The following is a 19,814-nucleotide window of genomic DNA, read 5'->3' as shown; positions in this document are numbered from 1 at the left end:
CCAGAAGGGGGAAAGGCGAGTCGAAAGAATGCAGCCCCGGCCTGCGCTGTCTGTTTTATGCTTTTTTGGCCGCAAGTAGTGAACAGACTGGCCCAACGAGCACTGCTAAAGTGATACGTTTCGTTTGAAGCCTTTCTCTGCCTTCAAGGCCACACAATACTGCTGCAAACACCATTCTGAGATGAGGGCTCGCAGTCCTACATAGAGCTCCTTGAATTGAGGAGCCTCTTGAAATTTCCACAGTCAGGCCATTCGTCGCACTTCACCCGAGAGGAGGAAAAGGATTTCTCACAAGAGACGGTGGCAAGGACCGCAGGGCGACAGTCATGGATCACAACAAGAGGAAAGCTGCTCCTCGTGGATATTAGCACTGCCCTACTCAGTAGTACTCTGCGTGTGCGTGTAGGTTTGCTCACCCAAGACTAAGTTGCATCTTTTTTTCTGGGAGGCACGTTTGTTTAACACCACAGGATTGCACAGTAAAAAAAAAGGGGGGGGGAGGGGGGTAATAATGGCTGTGCACAAAAACGGCAAGCTATTCATTACCCTCAAGCAGAGTGCATTTTCGGCGACTGCTCCCTTCTTGGACACCCTTGGGCTTCGGGAGAAGGCGTACAACTGCATCGGGACATTTGCATCGATGGATGGCCGGACATTCTGCGCTTATCTGCTGCTGCCCCCTCTTACAGAGGTGAAGCCATTGTCCCCCGTTCTCTGCGTGGCCTTATCCCAGATTTCATTCAGTCTGAAGAGCGGAGACCGGGAGCAGTCGATGCGACGCTGACCTGCAATCAGCCCATTGTGGCCATTCACGGGGCACCTCTCCAACATTCCTCCCTCTCAAAAACTCCACAGTGCTGAGGAATCAGAATGGAACGAACAATGGAACTGAAAAGAGTGCCACAGGAGACTGGAACCTTTCCACATTTCTATAAAGGACGGCCGCCCAACTAATCCACAAAACGATTCAACAAACGCCACCAAACACATGCATCCATTAATCTTTGAAGCGATGCAAAAAATGCTCGCAGCCCCAAAGCATACCAGCCAAATGCACCTCTAACAAAAAAGGCACACTGCAGAAAGACTGACTGTTCACAGAGAGCCAGGCGGAAGTGAAAACAAGAAATTGTGCCATAAAAAAGCCATTACACTTCAGATGCTTGGAAATAAATTCCAAGACACTTTACAACCATCCACACCAGACTGCGCCACCTGACGTGCAACCATATCCCCCAATGCCATTGAAACGACTGCATTGTGGAGAAAAACTCGCATAAAGGTCATCACTTGCTGGGCGTCCACTGCAGGGTGAAAATTTGCTGGCGCCTGGACAGAAACCTTCCTCCGAGAGCAGTAAGCTTCAGTTCCATTGGGTTGTTTCGTCGCACTTTTCCGTCACTCGGTGGAATAAGCATTCCTCTGCAAATGCCCCACACACTCATTACAGGATTTTTTCATGAGGAACGTGTGGCTCGTGAAGAGGGGCCTTTACAGATTTATCGGGAGTGAAAACATTGCACTTAGGCCCCTACAATTGCTGAAAATTTTTCCACACTACAATACCAGTTTGTTCCAGTTGTGAATGTTTGGGGGAGCCTTTCCGAAAAGCACCCTGCCCAGTGTTAACTGTTGACCCAGTTTCATTCACGTGGCTTGAGTTTCCACTAATTGTCAGGTTGATTTGATCGGTTGTGGGGTTTATTGCGCCGACGCAACGCAGGCAATGAGGCGCGCCGTAGTGGAGGGCTCCGGATTAATTTTGACCACCTGCAGGGGATCTTTAACGTGCGCCACAATCTCGTACACATGGGCGTTTACACTTTTCGCCTCCATCAGAAAAGCGGCCGGGAATCGAACCCGCGACCTCGTGCTCAGCAGCGCAACGCCTTAGCCACTGAGCCACCGCGGTGGGTACTAATTGTGAGGCATTTGTACTCCTCTATCATCTTCCTGTATTAGTAAGACTGGTGTGCAACTTGCTCGGTGAACTCGGGTGTTGCTTTGGTGAATAACTTGCGTATATTAAAAAGCAGGCTGCGAGTGTGGACCTTTTTGCCATGACCTTTCCTGTGGACTAAATATATGTTTCAATTTCTTTGGGCTACTGGTACTGGCACGTGATCGTAAGGGACTTGGTTTATAATATTGTAAGCTTCCGAGGCTTAACAACTCCCTTTTGTAAAGGGACACTAATGGCTGAATGACTGTTTGAAAGGTCCCACCTTCAACATCTCTCCCAGCTTTTGAACAACGATAATAGTCTTGCTAGGCTGGACATGACCTCTGCTGTTTCCAAGAGTGGTACATTTGTATTCTGGTACCTGTCACCTGCTATAGGCTAGCCCGATTTTCTTTTTAAATTTCAGCACACTCTTATTGAAGAAGACAGCGTTTGCTCCACTGCTGCTCGGTTCTTCCCGTGCCTCAGGACTGCTACTGCCGTACTCTGAAAACTTTGCTGCTGAAGATGCGTGGAACAAGCAACTGCCAATAAGATTTCAATAAAAGCCACATCTTAAGCCACGTGAACGTTCGAAAATAAAAACAGCAGTCGGCGTTACAGAGTGAACTTCTTTCAAGGGTACAGAAAGTACTTAGACAAAAAAATACGGGGATTGGTGTATGTTTGACACGTGAGAATATCACCATACCACGAGAATACCATGAGATACCATAACAACCAACGCCCAGTATGATGCTGAAGAGAATATGGCAAAGCTATGTTGGTGCACCACTACGAGAAAAAGGCCGCTGTGCGTACGAAGTCAGTTGTACTGCCACTGAGAAATTTCCATGGTTTGCAAGGGGCCTTTGGATGACCTGCTTGTGCAACTGCCAACACGCATAATCTTTTTGTGTAGGTGCACACACATGTACGAGAGTGATTCCCACGCTAGCAGCGGCACAAGAGAACGAGACAAAGGGCATGCCAATTATGACCGAAGAAAAGACAAAGCTTTTACAAATGTTTTACGTGTGCAGCTATTGTTTGGAGGTTACGCATGGACGCGCTTTTTATGGCGGGCTTTTTGATAACGGAATAATATGCCTTCGAATAGCACAGGTGCAATGTTCCTTAGAATGCAGGAATAATACACCTTGCAAACATCAAACATGTATAGTGGGCCATCTGCACAATACAATCAGTGCAACTATTATACGCTTGCATTCATTCGACTCGAATTAAACCTCCCAACCAGCTGTTTCTCAAAAGTTTCCATACATTAAGCAGCTGAGCCAACCTCACTTTTATTACTTGTCTTGTGTGCTGCTACCATTTAAGTGCTCCATTCTTTCTTGTGGCTAGCGTCTGTCAAGCGAGACTCCATCAGATGTCAGTGACCTGTGTGTGAGCCCCACTTCCATCGTGAAGCATCAACGACTCGCAGTGTTCGCAAGTAGGTTCAGTTTCCTCAACCCCAAAGAAGCCCTAGTGGTAAGTGCGTACTGAAAAATGAAACAAGTGCTGTCGCAACAGCTTTGTGGTCACAGACTTGTTGCTGCTGCAAGGCAGACCACCAAGGTATTTATGGCACCACAGACATGCTGCGGAAAACACCAGTGACGACAGGTTACGACGTCCTCCGGCTCAACCATAGTACTGCTAGACGTAAAGGTTACGACCTTGGGCAGTCTGGACGACCCTTTCGTGAGGGTGACAGCTCGTACGTCACCTGACAAGTGATCGAGTGCTGAACGGTACACCCGTTGTCGCCTCGTTCGAGGCAACGGGAGACGGCGGCACCCCACCGGGGGGGCGCTCATTAGCCGGATGCCGCAATGCGGGGGACGTACCTTGGCGAGCCTGGCGCGCTTGATGAGGTCGTTGAGCTTTCGAAGCGCGGCGTTGCGGGGCAGGCCCTGGATGTCGTTGAAGAGGTCCTGCTCCTCGGCCTCGAAGAGCTTGCGGTTCGAGTCGTAGCGTAGCGGCTGGTCCCAGAAGGAGCCGATGTAGACGCGCGCCACCTCGGGCGTGTTCAGCACCTTCCCGAGCGACCACATGAGCGCGCCGTAGACGCGCATCAGCTGCTGGTGGTCCACCATGTCGGCCTTGTTGAGCACGATGCGGATCTTGTCGTCGTGGCCGCGCAGCGCCTCGATGCTGCGCCGGAACTCGTCCGAGATGTCCAGCTTGTGCGCGTCGAAGAGCAGCACGATGCGGTCGACGCGCTCGGCGAACCACTCGAGCACGCCCGTGAAGTCGTAGCCGCGGTCGACGCGCTGCTTCTCGCCGCTCAGGATGCCCGGCGTGTCGATGATGGTCATGCTCTGCAGCACGGGCGACGCCAGCTGCGAGCACTGGAAGCGGTTGAGGAACGCGTTGCCGAACTTGGCCAGCGGCCGGAACTGCTTCTTGGGGTCCACGACGAGCGCGTTGCCCGGGATGACGCCCTCCTGGTCGCCGTACATGACGGCGATGAAGCGGTCCGTGGTCGGCTCGGGCCCGATGCGGATGCCCGGGAAGTCCCGCTCGAGCAGGTAGCGGATGAAGGTGGTCTTGCCCGTAGAGTACTGGCCCACGAGCAGGATCATGGGCTTGGACTCGAAGTCCGGGTCGTCCAGCGGCGGCGAGTGGAAGTCGTGGAACAGGTAGTGCTCCTCCAGCGGCAGGATCTTGGCCTTGTAGATCTTCTTGAGGCCCTCGACGACCGTGTTGTAGATCTCGGGGTGCCGCTTGCGGCCGTCATCGTTGTTCAGCCAGCTGAACATCGCGTCCAGCTACTGCCCGTCGCTGTGCCGCCCCAGGCTGCTGCTGCTGGCTGCCACTGCTGCTGCTGCTGCTGCTGCTGCCGCCCCTTCCCAAGGAGCACACGTCACTTCCCCCTCCGCTCCGACGATGATGATAGTGACCTTCTCTCCTTTCTCCCCTTTGCTCTCCTCCTCAGGTCGCCGCCCCGCCCGAGTTTCTCCGTACTTAGCTGACGTCACACGCGCGTGACGTCGTCGCACGCAATGGCACTGATGGCACGCTTTCCGCAGTGCAAGCGGGTCAGCGAAGTATATTGCGACGCAATCTAGTAATGCTCTTCATTCTGCCGTAGCGTGTACCTTCGGTGGTCCACAAGTGCCCGCGACTTGCTCTTCACTGCCTGTGTTTGGTGAATTCTCATCTATTTTGACATTGCGGTCACGCCAGGAATGAAGGTCATGTGTGACGTCAACTGATGCATGACGCCCCCTCCACTCTGCGCCGTAAACTCGACTGACTCTGCTTGGTCGAGTATTCGCACATGCGCTCTGCTGCAAAAAAAAAAAAAAAAAAAAAAGAGACGGCTTCGTTGACGGTCGACTGGGGCGCACGCCTCGGGTGCGTGCTTTCTTTTGCGCAGCTAAAAGCGCGCGGCGGGCACGGATCGAGTGCTACATCAATATCGGGACAACTTCATACAAGATCAATTGGCGATGGTGTTCGATTCGCCGGTGTTTTTTCGCAGTTGGTGCGCAGTCTTACCTAGACTCGGGACGCACATTGCGGGACTAACAAATACCAATAATAGTAAAAATGTTTATGTTGCATATATCACCGTTTTTTTTTTTCTTCTGTTAGACGCTTTAGGTGACTATTTTCGCCGTAGTGGTGTAGATTGCTTGAAGGTCAAATACCACAAGTGCAGTTGCAAACGACGCCCACGTTTCAATTATTTACTCCTGATTTCCCCAAGAAAACCCGATTTAAACCTTAGGGTTTAGCATTTTGACGAAAAGCAGTGTTGAAAAACCCAGTGGTAGTTTGCTTTCGCTCTTCTCATGTGTCAGTTCGGAGCTTGCAAACTGCATGGTCACACGTATTGAACAACTGCACAGGTGCGCTAATGGAATTCAACATGCGTTGATGCACCATTCATTATTCCAGTCCACTCTGCAACTACAGACTGTTTTTGCATTCAAGCCTTTTGTGAAAATAGCCGTTACGACGATAACGCAAAACCACACAGAAGACAAACCAGAAAAGGGAAGTAGACGGACAGGTCCACTTGACGCGCATGTCCTCTGCACAGCGCTTTTATTTCCGCGATGTACCAGGTACCCCAAGTCGGCATTCAACCTATTCACTTCAACTGTGGGTCCACATGTCCTGTTGAGACCCTAGCTGGGTTTGCTGTAGAGCAACAACACGTGGGAGTCGTTCCCAGGCAGACTCCTTGTCCAGGGACCGACCGCAGTGAGCGCTCAGTTGTGCCCTCCTGTAATGAACTCGAAATAAGTTTTTTGCCGAGGAGCTGCTGCCATGAAGGGCAGGAATATGTAGAGCATGCAAACTTTGTGCCCACATTAAAATAGCTACAAACACCTCTTCTGACTGAAAATAAAGTACTACGGTTGTTTTAAAAAGCAATTTGCACACAATATATGCAAGGCTGAAGGATGCCTTAGCAAATAAGTTTCACTGAAGCATTTGGACCGGTCTGTGTGTGCACTGAGATCAGGAGAAGAGGCTCTTGTAGGCTTTTATAGAAGCTGTACAACAGTGCATATTAAAAGCACTCTACATAACCCACAATTCTTCAAAATATTCTACGGGAGGAGGGCAGCTCTTTAAGATGGTTTCAAAGCACTCGACACTTCTTGCATTGTCTCATTTAAAAAGTGACACACTGCACCGACACACAAGGATGAATGCTTTGAAAGTGGAGCACACAGATGCTGGGAAAATACGCACACACAAAATAAGCACACAGCTACACCCGTGTTTTTGTTCCTTCCTTCAGTGACCGCAATTTTTCCCCGAGTACTTAAAAACAACTACTCGTTCAGTTCCAACATTGGCAAACTACTGGGTCTATCGTTCAGTAAGAACTTACACACCAATGTGTCGGGAAACACTGCAATTCACTTATTCCTGCGTGTGTTCCCCCAATCTTTTGTCACACATTTGCTCGTTTGAATATGCAGATAAAGTATTTTCTCAATGATTAGCGATCCTGCACTCCAGGTGCTTCCATCGACGGAAAAGGACCCTTCTGTAACCCCCACCTATCCCCCAGACGCGCTCAATAAAATGGTCCACCTGTTGTCAGTTCGTCGTACCACATGGCCAGCCCTGGTCTGTTTCGTTTCCTTAACCTGAGCTAGTACGTCCTCTATACGAGTTTGCTCCCTAATCCAGGTTGCTCGTTTTGTGTCCCTAAGCGTTACTCCTAGCATCGTTCGCGTCATGGCATGTTGGGCGGACCTTCGCTTGCTTTCTAGTTGTTTAGCAAGGTGCCAAGTTTCCGCTCCGTGTGTCATCACTGGCAGGATGCATTGGTTGGATGCCTTTCTTTTTAGGGATAGAGGTAGCTTACTTTTCAGTAGTTGCGAATGCTCGCTGAATGCACCCGAACCCAGTCCTATTCTGCGCTGGATTTCTTTCCCGTGGTCGGAATTAGCACTAACCATCTGGCCAAGGTAGTTGTATTACTCGTTCCAGTATTTTGTCACCTATGCTGAAAAAGGCGCGTTCAGCATGCTTGTTTATCACCACTTGGGTTTTATTCGTATTTATCTTTAGCACCACAGCAAACCTCTCTGACTGCAGTTAATCATTTTTTGGAGTTCTGCAGATTCAGTGAGCAATACTATGTAGTCTGCAAACCTCAAATGACTCAAGTATTCCCCGTTCATCTGCAAGCCTAAGTTTTTCCAGCCAAGTCTCCTGAATACACTCTCCAGACATGCCGTGAACAGTTTTGTGATGCTGTGAGCTAGGATTAGTTCGAGCTAAATTAGTCACCACACAACTGACCAGTTTTGGGCGGTTTTCGAACAGAATCATTCAACTCCTCCACGCCCTACTTGCAGAAGTAAAATGTTTACTAAGGGTACAAACACTGTTGAGAGGCTCATCACACCTGCCTTTGAGTGTTAGTGCTGTGCAAGGCGAAACTGCTGCAGGGAACGTGTAGGGAAACACTGAAGCACCGGAACCACGGACTTGATCCCCCCACGCCCTGACAGAGTGACTTTGTCCAAGTCTTGTTGTGCAAAAGCCTGAAATGGCCCACTGAGAGAAGAAGAAACCGCCGGTGTCTGGGGGAGCAAGAAGGCTCGTTGGGAAGCATTCCACGCCACGTCCACGCCAGTGCAGCCCAACAAGGTCCACCACCCTCGTCGACTCCCCCCCAAGCAGATGGTGCCAGCAACAGGCGGGACAGCCGTTCCGGAGCGTCAAGGCAAGGAGTCTCGGGCGGCAAGACTACAAGGCCCTCAGACGATGCAAGGCGTCTGAGGCATTCATGCTTCTGCATGCACAACACACTAGGTGCTTCGGTGCCCTCAAACCCTTTTGTGGCTGGGTTTATTTACTTCATGTAAGTCATTATTTGACTATTTACTGCAAGTCTAGAGCCTTAGTTTAAACTACAAGCAGTGCACGGCAGAACACCGCATGCCAAATGGGCCTTCTCAACTGTTAACTGTTAACCTTTAACGGGAAGCTCCTGGCTATCACACCACCGTTCACAGGTTGACGATAATAGCAGCGGCGCACTGTGTGGTCACTCTCTATGTTAAACACGAGAAAACCTGCCGAAGATGCCCGAAGCCCATCCCCGCACTAAATGCTATTTGTGTGTTGCAGGAGGAAGGCTTACCTCCGTGTGGAACCTTCAACTGCTACTGTCCAACGCCATTTATTTGACGTCCCCAAATCCTGCTGTCTCGACACCCTTCACCTCATCTCCCTCGTCCACCAGTCCCCTGCAGCCCGTTTATGTTATTTGAATAGTCCCTTTGATGTCTCCATGGGCCCTCTGAAGCAGTCAAGTAAAAGCCGCCAAGTGCAGAGCACCCAAAGTAGCAGATGCAGGGCAAACGTTCCACCAAGCAATTTATCCCCAGCCAAACAATGCACACTTGGAGAGGTACGAATTGCGTACTCAAATACGTGCCATCTTTCTTCAGCCAAAACTCGTGTCGCCTTTTGTGCATTCCTCCCTGCAGCAGTGCAAGTGCTCCGTCAAGCACAACCTCCACAGGCATTCTCGGCAGTGGTTGGGATCAGTGGTCACGCCGCGAACACACACAAGCCCCAGAATGGGAGCACAAAATGATTCGTTAGAACTGTCGCTTGCTCCAAAATTTTATAAATAAGGTTGAATACTCGTGTTCAGCTCAGTTCAAGGCGTCTGCGGCATACACCACCCCTCAAGACACGACACTTGCACTGCAAGCTTGCACTCAACCCAGCGTCGCGGGCCCACTCGGGCTCTTCTTCCTCCGCGGTCACTGAACTGCACAACCACTCACTGGCACTGTTCACGGGTGACCACCGACCGACGCATCTTCGCCACATTCCCGTCTACTCGCGGGCCAGACCGCGCACACCGTGGGCAGTGACGACGAAAGGACACGGCTCTCGCCGGGGCAAGGCCGGCGCGAAGGCGACGCGCAGGGAGCGGGCTCCCGACGGCGCCCGGCTCGTGCACAGCCGAGTGGTGACCAGGCCGGCCCACGCGGGGCCCAGACTGGGCGCCGTGCGACCTCCCGGCACGCCCGTCACCTGGTTCACGCACAGCACCGCCAGGCCCGAGCGCCAGAGCGCGTCGAGAGCCGCGCCCAGGCGCCGAATGCCCTGCGTGCGCTCGGGATCGGCGCGTAGCAGAGCCGCCACCGAGTCGATCACGAGCAGACCGACGGCTTTCGTCCGACGCAGCGCCGGCAGGGACGTCTCCAGGCACTGCACGAGCATGGGCCACTCTCCCAGTTGGGCCACCAGCACGCGGTCGCTGAGCACACCGGTCGGGTCCATTTGACGCAGACGCCGCTCGGGAAAACGCTCCTCGGTGCACACGTAGAGGACGTGCGCGCTGGTGGCGGCGGCCAGGGCTGTCTGAAGGCAGAGCTGCGTCTTCCCACTGCCGCTTTCACCGCACACCTCGGTCAGTCCACGGCTGCTCAGGCCGCCGCCGAGATACTCGTCCAGCACGGGGCAACCCACGCTCAGATGCCGCGAGTCCACTTGATTCGACTCTGTGCCGCTTGCTACGCGACGACACGCTATTGATAGCCGTTCGCTTGCTTCGGCTTTTGAGAGCCCGCCGCACAAACGCAGCTCGAGTAGCGTTAACTTCAGGTCGGCCACCCATTGCTCGGAATCTTCGGATAAGCCCGCCATAACATCTGTCGACCTGAGAATCAGCCTCGTGACTGACATCAATGCGAAATCCAATCCGAGAACCATTTCGCTTTTTATTGTTGTTGTTTAGCTTTTTGTAACAAAATCTGCAGTAAATTTTGCGTTAGTTGCTTATTTATAATTTAATTATTCTAACAACATTAAAAATGGATAACCTTAAAAGAAACTATTTCAGTTTGCAGCGTTTATAACCGCGGGAAATTTTAAACTGACATTTCACAGGCTTCTTTAAAATCAGTCATTACGTCTGGCGATCAATGTTAATGCAGCAGCACTTTAAGCCAAATATAAATGTCGAAAAGTCTCGAACGCGCCTCAATTCTGCAAATTTTCCTGGTAACAGAACAACGTACAACATTCACGTCAAGCGCGAACGAGTGTGCGTTACGAACCTGTACACGAGTTCGCTTGATTTGTTTGTGGAAGCAATGCAACGCTTTAATTGATGAGCAGCACACAAAAATTCGAAAATTCTCACACGTGGCAGCAAAATAGCCTACAGTCCCCCCCGCCCCCCGAATTTCGGAACTCGCATATTTGCAAGCCAAATGTTTGATTACATTGCGCGAGTCACTGTACGAATGCCCTTCGGGGCGTACAGGTTCTTACGCAACTCCCCTCCAGGGTGTGTAACAGCAGAAAGGCGCCAGATGCAGAATCAGGTGAATGGTTTGCACAAGTCAGAGATGGTGTTTAATGAAATAACCAAAGGGCCCAGATACACAAATTACCATTACAAAAATTTTCTGCCCCTTCACCCTCTTTCTGAAAGGTGCCAGTTCCGTAAACTGCCCTTGTTTGGAAGAGCAGAAAACTGCTTTCAGTGCAATCAAGGGTTTATTCAGAATTCTGATTTGGGGGGGGGGGGGGGGGGGGGAAGAGGTGTTGGGAGGCTCTATAAATCCCCGAGTGCAATGACACTCGTCAATGGCAACCGGAGCTCTCAATGCTGCATTTCACTGTGCCACGAAAACCGACCTTCATGTTTATTCATGCACACCACCAGTTGATCTGCCTGCACACTCCGCAGGCGACACATTGATTCGAAGTTAATGGCCGACTGACAAAATGCCGCATAAAGGAGAGCTCTTGGTGCCACTCGTGCACGTGCGCACCTTGCCCAGCCAATGGGGAGCCTGGGGCCACACACATGGCTGGCTTTGATGCCCCACTGCAGGCGAGGTTGATGGGCACACGAATGGACGTCTTCATTCGGCCCCCACCGAGGATAGGGCCACCAAATCCTGGGGCCCAATCAGTCAGTCTGTGCACAGCACCACACACCATGCACAGTGATGTCATCCCACTCTGCAAATTACGGGTGCAAAGCAATGGTGCAAGCGGGCTCACTGCTCAGGGGATCCACTCAGTGTTTAGGTGGCACACTACACACTATTATTAACGGTTGCTTTTAAGGCTGCATGGTAGATAAGCTTAGAATCCTGCCAAAGGACGGGATAAATAGTTTCTCATCCTGCACCGGGACTTGGAAAGTCACGCACAAATCCACACAGGCTTGAGACTTGAGCAAGTTGCTGCACGTGCACAGCAATGTGGGAGAAGCGCTGTTCTTACTGCAGTTGCATTCTCCCCTCAATTAAGCTACTTGTGTTTTGTCAAAAAAAGTGTACCCAGTTTCTGTTTTCACAGGCCAGACAGACAGGACTGACAGTGCCAATGACCCTTCATTGAAGGGACGAGAGGAGGTGTCAAGCAAGCGTTTTATTCTCCCCCGGCCCTCCCAGCATCCAGCGCTCTCGCACGGAGGAGAGCTTCACCACTCGGCGTCCCCAACCGCCTTTTGGAAGACGTAGTCCTTTCCTTGCAGGTTCATTATGCCGTCCTTGAAGTGGAACTTCCACCGGTTGCGGCTCCGCGATATCTGCACGGTGAAAGGAGGAAAGGCAGCCCCGTTACGTCTCTCAACCTGGCCGACTTCACAGGCAATGTGCACCACTCCTCACAACAAACTCAATCACTGTGTGCCATTTCTGCACAGGGTGCAACTAAAAGCTTACCAACTGGAAGACCTCCTTCCCCTTCAACAGGTCACTGCACCTAAACAGATACGTGCCAGATAGAACTGTGCACGTAAAATTATACCCCACAAAAATCCTGGTGTTGACGTCACTTGACGTTAGCCAATACGATTTTCTTTAAAACGTTATGTGTACAGCCGAATCTTGGTGTGGGATGCTTCGAAGTGCACGAGTTTTAGGACCACGGAAAATATGATGTCCTTGGGAAGGACTACACCCAGTCATACGGATAACGGAATCTTCGACATTCAAGGGAGTTACCGTACAGATTTTCGGAAGCCCTAGCTCATGTTTTACTGCACCAATTTCTTTGCTGTTTCCAGTAGCCTTGACTGCTTTACAAAGCAACGAAAATGTTGCAGACTTTTCTTATTTGTCTTGAATCCTTGCAAATAAGTCCCCAAAATAATGCAGAATGAACAAGCCACCTGTTCTGCTCACTGTAAAACCATCTGGGAAAAATAACAAATGAAAAATAAATAAAAATGCTTTGCTTTAAACACTGTTTGCAACAACTTGTCTTGTTTGCCAAGCAGTAAAATCTACAAGGCTACGGTTTTTAAAAAATTTGGTACTACAGTCAAACTTGCACATATTGCACCCAGATATATCGAAGTGGAATTCCCGCACGTACCGAACAGTCTCAGCATGCCCTTGGAAGCCCATGCAAAAGTACAGTGTTTTTGCCGCGCATATCGAATCCCCGTTCACCGGCTGACTAGATTTTCCAGACACCGCACTGCCGTGCTTGGTGAGAGGGAAGTTGCGCAGCATCGCTTGGGTGGCCTGCGACGCCCGCTTGCTGCACTCACCCGGGGTACACAAGAAGGGACTGACGCCAACGGCTTCTGCATGGCCGTTCAGCGGAGGCTGGTCTTCTGGCAGCACAGGGAGGCGTAATGCGTGCTGTGCTTGTGGCACCGCGTCATGTGTTTCAGAGCCATGGTTGCACAAAAAAGGAAGAATTTGGATGTAGCAACAATGGCGGACATCATTCGCCGGGTGGAGGCCAGTGAAGAGATGTCGGTTGCAGAAGATTCGAACTTCTTCGCAGCAATTACGAGCACGACACTGCGCAACCCAGCTGACGTCGAGGTGAAGGCAGTGCGTCCCCCGGCCGTTCTGGAGTGCATCGTGTGGGTTTGTCCGGGAACTGCAAAGCGGCTTCATGGTGGCCACAGACGAGAAGCGTTGGGACACAGCAGATGACGGCACCGAGTGCGTCAAGAGCGAATTTAGAGAGCTGTCAGCATTCCCAGCGCCCTTCCAGATGGCGCAACAGCCCAGGAGTGCTGACGATGATGTGCAGGTTGTGGCAGGTCACAATTATGCGGCCATCTTCGCTGACGCCGGACAAACGGACACCACAAGCAGCCCCGACAACACTCTCAACCACCTAATGCATGTGACCTTGCATCAGCTTTCAGCATCACGTGCCGCTGTTGAGCCGCAATGGACAATGCAGAACTTGCACGCTGGGATGGTGCCAGTAAGCCTGAAGACAGTTCAGTGAACTTCACGACACAGTGGAAAAAGCGAGCACACCAAACAGACTTTTTTCACGCTAATTACATGGTGGTGGTCATCACGCTGTGCTTCATATTTCTTGTGCTCTGAGAAATAAACCCATATGCTACCGCATGTCATGATCCCTGGAAGCTTTCAATGATGTACTTCAGATAGGCCTATTTTAAATTTCGAACTACCGATACAGTCGAGTCCAGTTATAACAATATTCAAACGCCAAAGAAATCCCATCGATATAACCGATAATTGTAACAGGCGGGTTTTGAAATAAGGATACAAAACAGAGCTCAAAACATATTTTATTTGCATGCAAGCAAGGTGGTTCTGCCACTCATTTGCAGAAAAGAAGCCATGGTCAGTCAGCTTTGTCGGCTGCACGTGAAGCTAGTGCACATCTTCTCCAAGAGCACCTAGCTGAGCGAAAGTGGCGAAAGGCCCTTGGCGGAAACAAAGTCCCTGGCTGCGCAACCGTGTCGTCAGAGTTGTCCCTGTCACCGCTGTCTGCTGCCCGTATCCGCGCAACAATCGCCTCTAAGGCACTCGGACGGTTCCAAAACATCGGCCCCGACGTCCCTTCCGCGGAAAAACGTAGGCAGTTCAAGAGGCACCAGGTCAAATTCAAAGCAGTGTGCACGTGACAGAGGGGTGTTGGGAAGGAAAACTGCCCCTCTTGCTTCCTCGTAGGCGGTTCAGTTGGCTCACTTTCCGAGGGGTGCAAAGGATGCGAGACGCATCGCGGCTCGCGGTGCATGCCGACGGCAGCTCGCGTTTTTGGTGCACCTGTAACTGGATTCCGTCATTATATCCGACATCGCAGCACGGGAGCATTGCAATAAGTGGCTTATTTCGCACATACAAAAGCTAAATGTGCTTCCTTGTTCATCGTTACAACAGATATATTGTTAAAAACGGTATCATTATAAGTGGACTTGACTGCAAAAAGTAAACAAGCTGTACAATATGTACTTTATATTTCCCTTCCTAGCAGCGCCAGCTCATGGCCGAGTGATCTGCAGCATTAGATGCTTTGTTTTGCAATTCGCAACTTCAAATGCCCGACAAAATTTTTCTGAAGTTCATTTATTTGTTTTTTTGAGTAATGTGTTCTATATGGAATTCACCAATTTTGCACTGTAACGTTCATTGCTCCACGAGCGAGTTTGCAGAAAAAACGCGTGCAAGCAGACATTGACGCGCTGGCGAGCTCTCGTTGGCATGGTGTTGCCATAAACACCGACTGCTTGCAGGCACAGTCCTGAATCAGCCGACCCTTGGCCTGGTGCGAACACATCTTTTATGATACAGGCACGAGCCAGGCAAGCTCCGAAGGCCGGGGAAAAGCGCATTGCATTTGAGCGTCTCCAGTGACGCACAGGGCATTTATCCACTGCGTAAATGGATTCAATATATTATCCAATACCGCGGCACTGGAGCATTGTAATAAGCAGTTTGTTTAACACAGAACGCATACAGAAGTGGATGGTGCTGTAGTTCATCGTTACGTCCAATAACAGTTAACACAGATATATCGAACTCCGAGGGGATCGCAAAAAGTTCGCTATATTGACAATTCAAAATAAAAAATATGCCTGTCTGAAGATTATCTGATAACTCTACACAACACTGACAGCTTTCCAAGACTGTGACACCCGCCGCGGTGGCTCAGTGGCTAAGGCGTTGCGCTGCTGAGCACGAGGTCGCGGGTTCGATTCCCGGCCGCGGCGGCCGCTTTTCTGATGGAGGCGAAAAGCAAAAACGCCCGTGTGCACGAGATTTCGGCGCACGTTAAAGATCCCCAGGTGGTCAAAATTAATCCGGAGCCCTCCACTACGGCGCGCCTCATCGCCTGCGTTGCGTCGGCGCGTTAAACCCTACAATCAATCAATCAAGACTGTGACATGCAGTAGCTTAACGATTTATTCCTCACAGCATGAAAAATTGAAACACAGTGTCACGACCACCACACTTCACTTAGCATAAAAAGAGTGTGTGAAATTCGCTTGCTTCTTCTTCTGTGTCAAAAGGTTAACCACTCTGTCTTCAAACTTACGAACGCCGTCCACACAAGAAAACCTGCATTGTACACTGTGCCACACCAGTGGCGAATCTGAACACTGACGCCGGCTCGGCTGCAGCAGGCGGTTGGAAACGTTGTCAGGGTCCACTTGTTCGGCATCAGTGATGCCCGCCACAGCCTGCACATCGTCGTCGGCACTTACGAAATGGCGCGCGGGAATTCCCTGTATTCGAGGCACTCAGCACTGTCGTCTTCGGTGTCCGAGCACCCCTCGTGTGGAGCCGCACTGCAACGAAGTCGCTCGCACACGACCCGCTCCGACCGGCCAGGCTGCGACCGAGCCCACTGAGCTGCCTTCGCCTGCATGTCAGCTTTGATGCGCAGTATCGCGCCCAAAAATGCTGTCTAATACCTCTGCAGCCGACATCTTTTCACCGGCCTGCACCAGTCAAGTAACATCCACTTTCGTTGCTAAACCCAAATTCTTCTGTTCTTTCGTGACCACGTGCCACAGACAAAATAAACATGCACCACGCCACCCTGCGCGAGCCACCAGTGGTAACCGCTCGGACACGCAGAAAAGAATGCCAGAAACCCAGCGGCTTTCCCTCCTCCTTTGTTGCCTCCCACACCCAATCGCTCCCTGCGTTCTCACTGCCACGCGGCTGCTTCCCGTGCTAGCTTGCGGGTAACAGGTGTGGAAGAAGTGGCACTACCACCGCCTCCTCCTCATCGAGCGTGGAAGCGCCTGCGAGAGGTCCATGGCATCCATACCCCTAGGAGAAGCGCGCCTGCAGGAGTATCCACTGTGCCCGTGATCGGGACTTCGATGCACACGTACAAAAGCACTGTACCGCATTTTCCGGTCTATAACTCGCACCATGTTATGTCGCACCCCCCTCAAAACGACAGTTTTCCCGAAAAAAAAAAAAAACGTATATAAGTTGCACCGGTGTATAACACGCATCGGTGTACAAGGCGCACTTATTAATTAGGTAAACTCATAATGAATCAGATCGTTAGAAAGTGCAGCGAAAGTACATGGTTGCGGCGGCCGCCGCCTATGAACGCATCCCCCGGTAAGGAGGGCTAGACACGTGCATATACTGTCCAAAGTCTAGACAGAACTAACTTCTCAAAAATGGTTTATTTTGATACACACAGATGGCATGTCCTATAGACGGCGTTTAGGCAAAACCACCAGTCTTCTTCCTCCAACTCGCCAACAAATAATTCAGCAACTTCAAATGGGACTTCCGCCGGCGCATCGCTGTCGTCCTCCGACTCACTGATGTCTTCTTTGCCAACATCGTCACCACTCGCGGACCGCATCACTCCAGCCTTTATGAACCTGGCTACAACTGTTTTTGTAGAAATGGAATTCCAAGCATCGAAGACCCATTTGGCCACCTCTCCAAACGTCGCGCGTCTCTTGCGTGCTGTCATAAATCAGCGCAATAAAGGTGTCATGGCGGACAGAAGTGACGCGAACGGAAGCGGCCTGAAAATCGAAACTTATCAGCAAGCTGTCATTTTAAAAATTAGTAGCACATTTACCTCCTTCAGAGTAACTCTGTAATAATTTATAGGCTGCATTTTGTTTTTGCAACCCAGTTTGATGTTACTTTGAATTTATTCTGAACTGTAGGGCGATTCCACGAGAGAACGAACATGCGTGTGCACGACCATTTTTTGTTCATTCTTGGTATTTTATTGTATATGCGCACAATATGGAAACCCCCGAAGATCAAGTTTGTTTTCTCCTGAGGTGCGTAGTGCGGGAGAAAAAAATGTTTGAATGTGCCCGGAGCGCAGCGGTGGTTCCGGCAACTGCAGATTTTTTCAAGTTTGCGTCTCTGTGTACGTCAAGGAGTACAAGGGGTGTGTATAAAATGTTTCGGGCCATAAACTAGACCAGAATGCTAATCAGTGTAATGCAAAATCAGCGTCCAGCAGCGAACAAAAAATTTTAAAAAAATTGTGAAATCGGCCCAGACGATAGTTTGTTACTGTTTTTGACGCCCCCTATCTACATTTCTTCTTTTCTAAAAAACTTGTAAGTCGGCCATTTTGTTGGCCATACGTGTCTGAACGCATCAGCAAAAGATGGTGTTTGTAGAAAATTTATAAGTACTAAAAAAAATTGAATAACTTCGGCTCCTTTTCAGAAATTGCGGAAATTCAAAACTCAATACAGTCTAGGCTCGTTACAGCGGATCCGGCAACAACGGACTTTCGGTTACAACAGACCATTTCTGTTGGTTTGTCTGGTACCCATGCATTTTAAATGGAGTCCACTTCGCTCACAACGGACCCGGCTAGAGCAGACTATCGGCTACAACGGACTAAATTTTAGGCGAAAATTGTTTCGACTCAACGTTTATAGCGGACTTCCGCGGGGCTGGCGCCCGGTGTGCTTTTTCGTTTATTTTGGCAAGAAAACTATTATGTCTGGCAACATTGCTGGCAGCCGGCTCGTTGGGGCAGCCAAGCCAAGCCAGTGGCTTTTTTTTTTTGTGCGACCAGCGGCATGAGCGGCAGGGTAGCTGATTTCACTGTCGGATAAATTAAGCGTAATTAACGCTGTTGAACACGAGGAAAAACAGGCTGACATCGCCAGACGTACAGGCCTTTCTAAGCACAGTGTCCGCTGTACCATCAAGAACAAGGCCGCTGCCGATAAACACGACTCCGGTGAGATTGAAAACAGGGCAATCGAATACTCGAAGTGGTGCACTCGGAGGCGAGTGTGCCCTCGTCAGTTTTTTTATGTAATAAAAAACTCGGGTTCAGTGAAGTTCGGCTTTTATTATTCCCACGCATGCATCGTTCCCGTTCCGTTCGGTGAAAAAGGTAAGAAATGCCTCAAGTAGGGGTTGTTCCCCATCCATTGTGTGCAATCTGCCGGTAACCGTGCGCAGTCCAACTGGTCTAACTTTCGATTTTACAGCTAACCGTCATCAGATTATTTCATTACATCTGTTTCAATGATCAGAATAAAATCGCTAAAAATGTGGAATCTGCCTTGAGGGAACGTCAGGCAGCGATCCGATTTGTTTGACGAACGGTTTCGGGAAAACCTGCCTCGTCGTGAGGGGATTTAAAAGAGCCTAGCTAATGCTGATGGGCACGACTGATGTTTTATAGCTGGTTTATAATTGCGCCTAGTTATATTCTTGCGTTATTTGCTCAGCTTATCTTGCGTCTTTACACGCTTGACCACATGCGCTAGGCCTTTTCGAAGTGCCGGTGCTAAGTTTTGGAAACGGTGTTTACGCGATTCTTTGCCCTCGCGCGAACACTGTGCAGAGGTGCTGCAGGCATGTAGAAAGAACAAAGTGTATATACTATGCATGCAATATCGGTCAAAGTACTCACTGTAGAGCTCATAGCCACCCGTCGGATACTACTGCATACTTCGGCTACAGCGGACGTTTTTTTCCGGATTCAGAGGGTCCGTTGTAACGGGCGTAGACTGTATAAAAAAAAACCCATACACGATTTTCTTCACAATTGCGGAAACAAGACTCCTTTACTTGGACAACAAAACTGTGGAAAAACATGTTGCATCATTTCGTTCAGAACAAAGTTATAAGGGGCCAAACTTGGGGCCCACGCTACGCGTCTTGGCGCGCCGCGGTAAGTTCCGGCCGCTGTTGCCGGACGTTGCGTGGGTGTACACGGGCGGTAATTCACATTCAACTGCCACATGCCGGCACGGTCAATCTCTTTCCAATATTCCCAAACGAAAAAAACTATTCTGGAGATTCTTCTTTTTTTTTGCCCGCCTCGGTTTCCCTAATGTGTTCTTTAACGAGCTAACTTTCTGGCCGATACCAGGTCGAAAGCGCCCCTTTGCGGCGCCAGTGTTTCGCAGGATGGAAAACAAAAAAACAAAGGTTCCTCCGATGCGCAGGCAACCGAAACAGATGGCGCACGGGCAGTTACAAAGGAGGGAATGGATTGACCTTTAGTTTTATTATTTACGCCCGAAATGGGTCTTGCACTCACCCCAGCATGAAGTGTGCGTCTGTGTTTATTGTGCAAATGCCGACCTGTCTGCTTTGGCCCTGCAAAACGTTACCGGGGTTGACCGAAGAATGAGCAACTT

The 19,814-nt window shown here is 50.3% G+C and overlaps 3 protein-coding genes across 4 annotated transcripts in view; all 3 read right to left on the bottom strand.

Annotated features, from left to right (window-relative positions):
• Positions 1-4,809, bottom strand: part of Past1 (putative achaete scute target 1) — a 40,780-nt gene extending 35,971 nt beyond the window's left edge. Inside the window, exon 1 of the mRNA XM_077681659.1 lies at positions 3,799-4,809. Within this exon, the coding sequence (XP_077537785.1) occupies positions 3,799-4,713 (915 nt within the window). The 5' untranslated portion in view covers positions 4,714-4,809. The remainder of the gene's footprint in view (positions 1-3,798) is intronic.
• Positions 4,810-5,990: 1,181 nt separating this feature from the next.
• Spn-b (X-ray repair cross complementing protein spindle B) lies at positions 5,991-10,578 on the bottom strand. Its single transcript, XM_077681661.1, has one exon. The coding sequence runs from the start codon at positions 10,163-10,165 to the stop codon at positions 9,284-9,286; it is 882 nt and encodes a 293-aa protein (XP_077537787.1). The 5' UTR covers positions 10,166-10,578; the 3' UTR covers positions 5,991-9,283.
• Positions 10,579-11,823: 1,245 nt separating this feature from the next.
• Positions 11,824-19,814, bottom strand: part of Tfiia-l (transcription factor IIA L) — a 35,590-nt gene continuing 27,599 nt past the window's right edge. For both annotated transcript variants that reach the window (XM_077681657.1, XM_077681658.1), the window contains one exon: positions 11,824-12,002. In XM_077681657.1, the coding sequence (XP_077537783.1) occupies positions 11,895-12,002 (108 nt within the window). In that variant the 3' untranslated portion in view covers positions 11,824-11,894. The remainder of the gene's footprint in view (positions 12,003-19,814) is intronic.

The sequence above is a fragment of the Haemaphysalis longicornis genome, unplaced genomic scaffold, assembly GCF_048455015.1.
Source record: "Haemaphysalis longicornis isolate Haplotype H1 unplaced genomic scaffold, Haemaphysalis longicornis Haplotype H1 scaffold_8, whole genome shotgun sequence".
In the NCBI taxonomy this organism is placed as follows: domain Eukaryota; kingdom Metazoa; phylum Arthropoda; class Arachnida; order Ixodida; family Ixodidae; genus Haemaphysalis; species Haemaphysalis longicornis.
The sequence above is the reverse complement of the archived record's forward strand: the minus strand, read 5'-3'. Positions and strand labels throughout refer to the sequence as shown.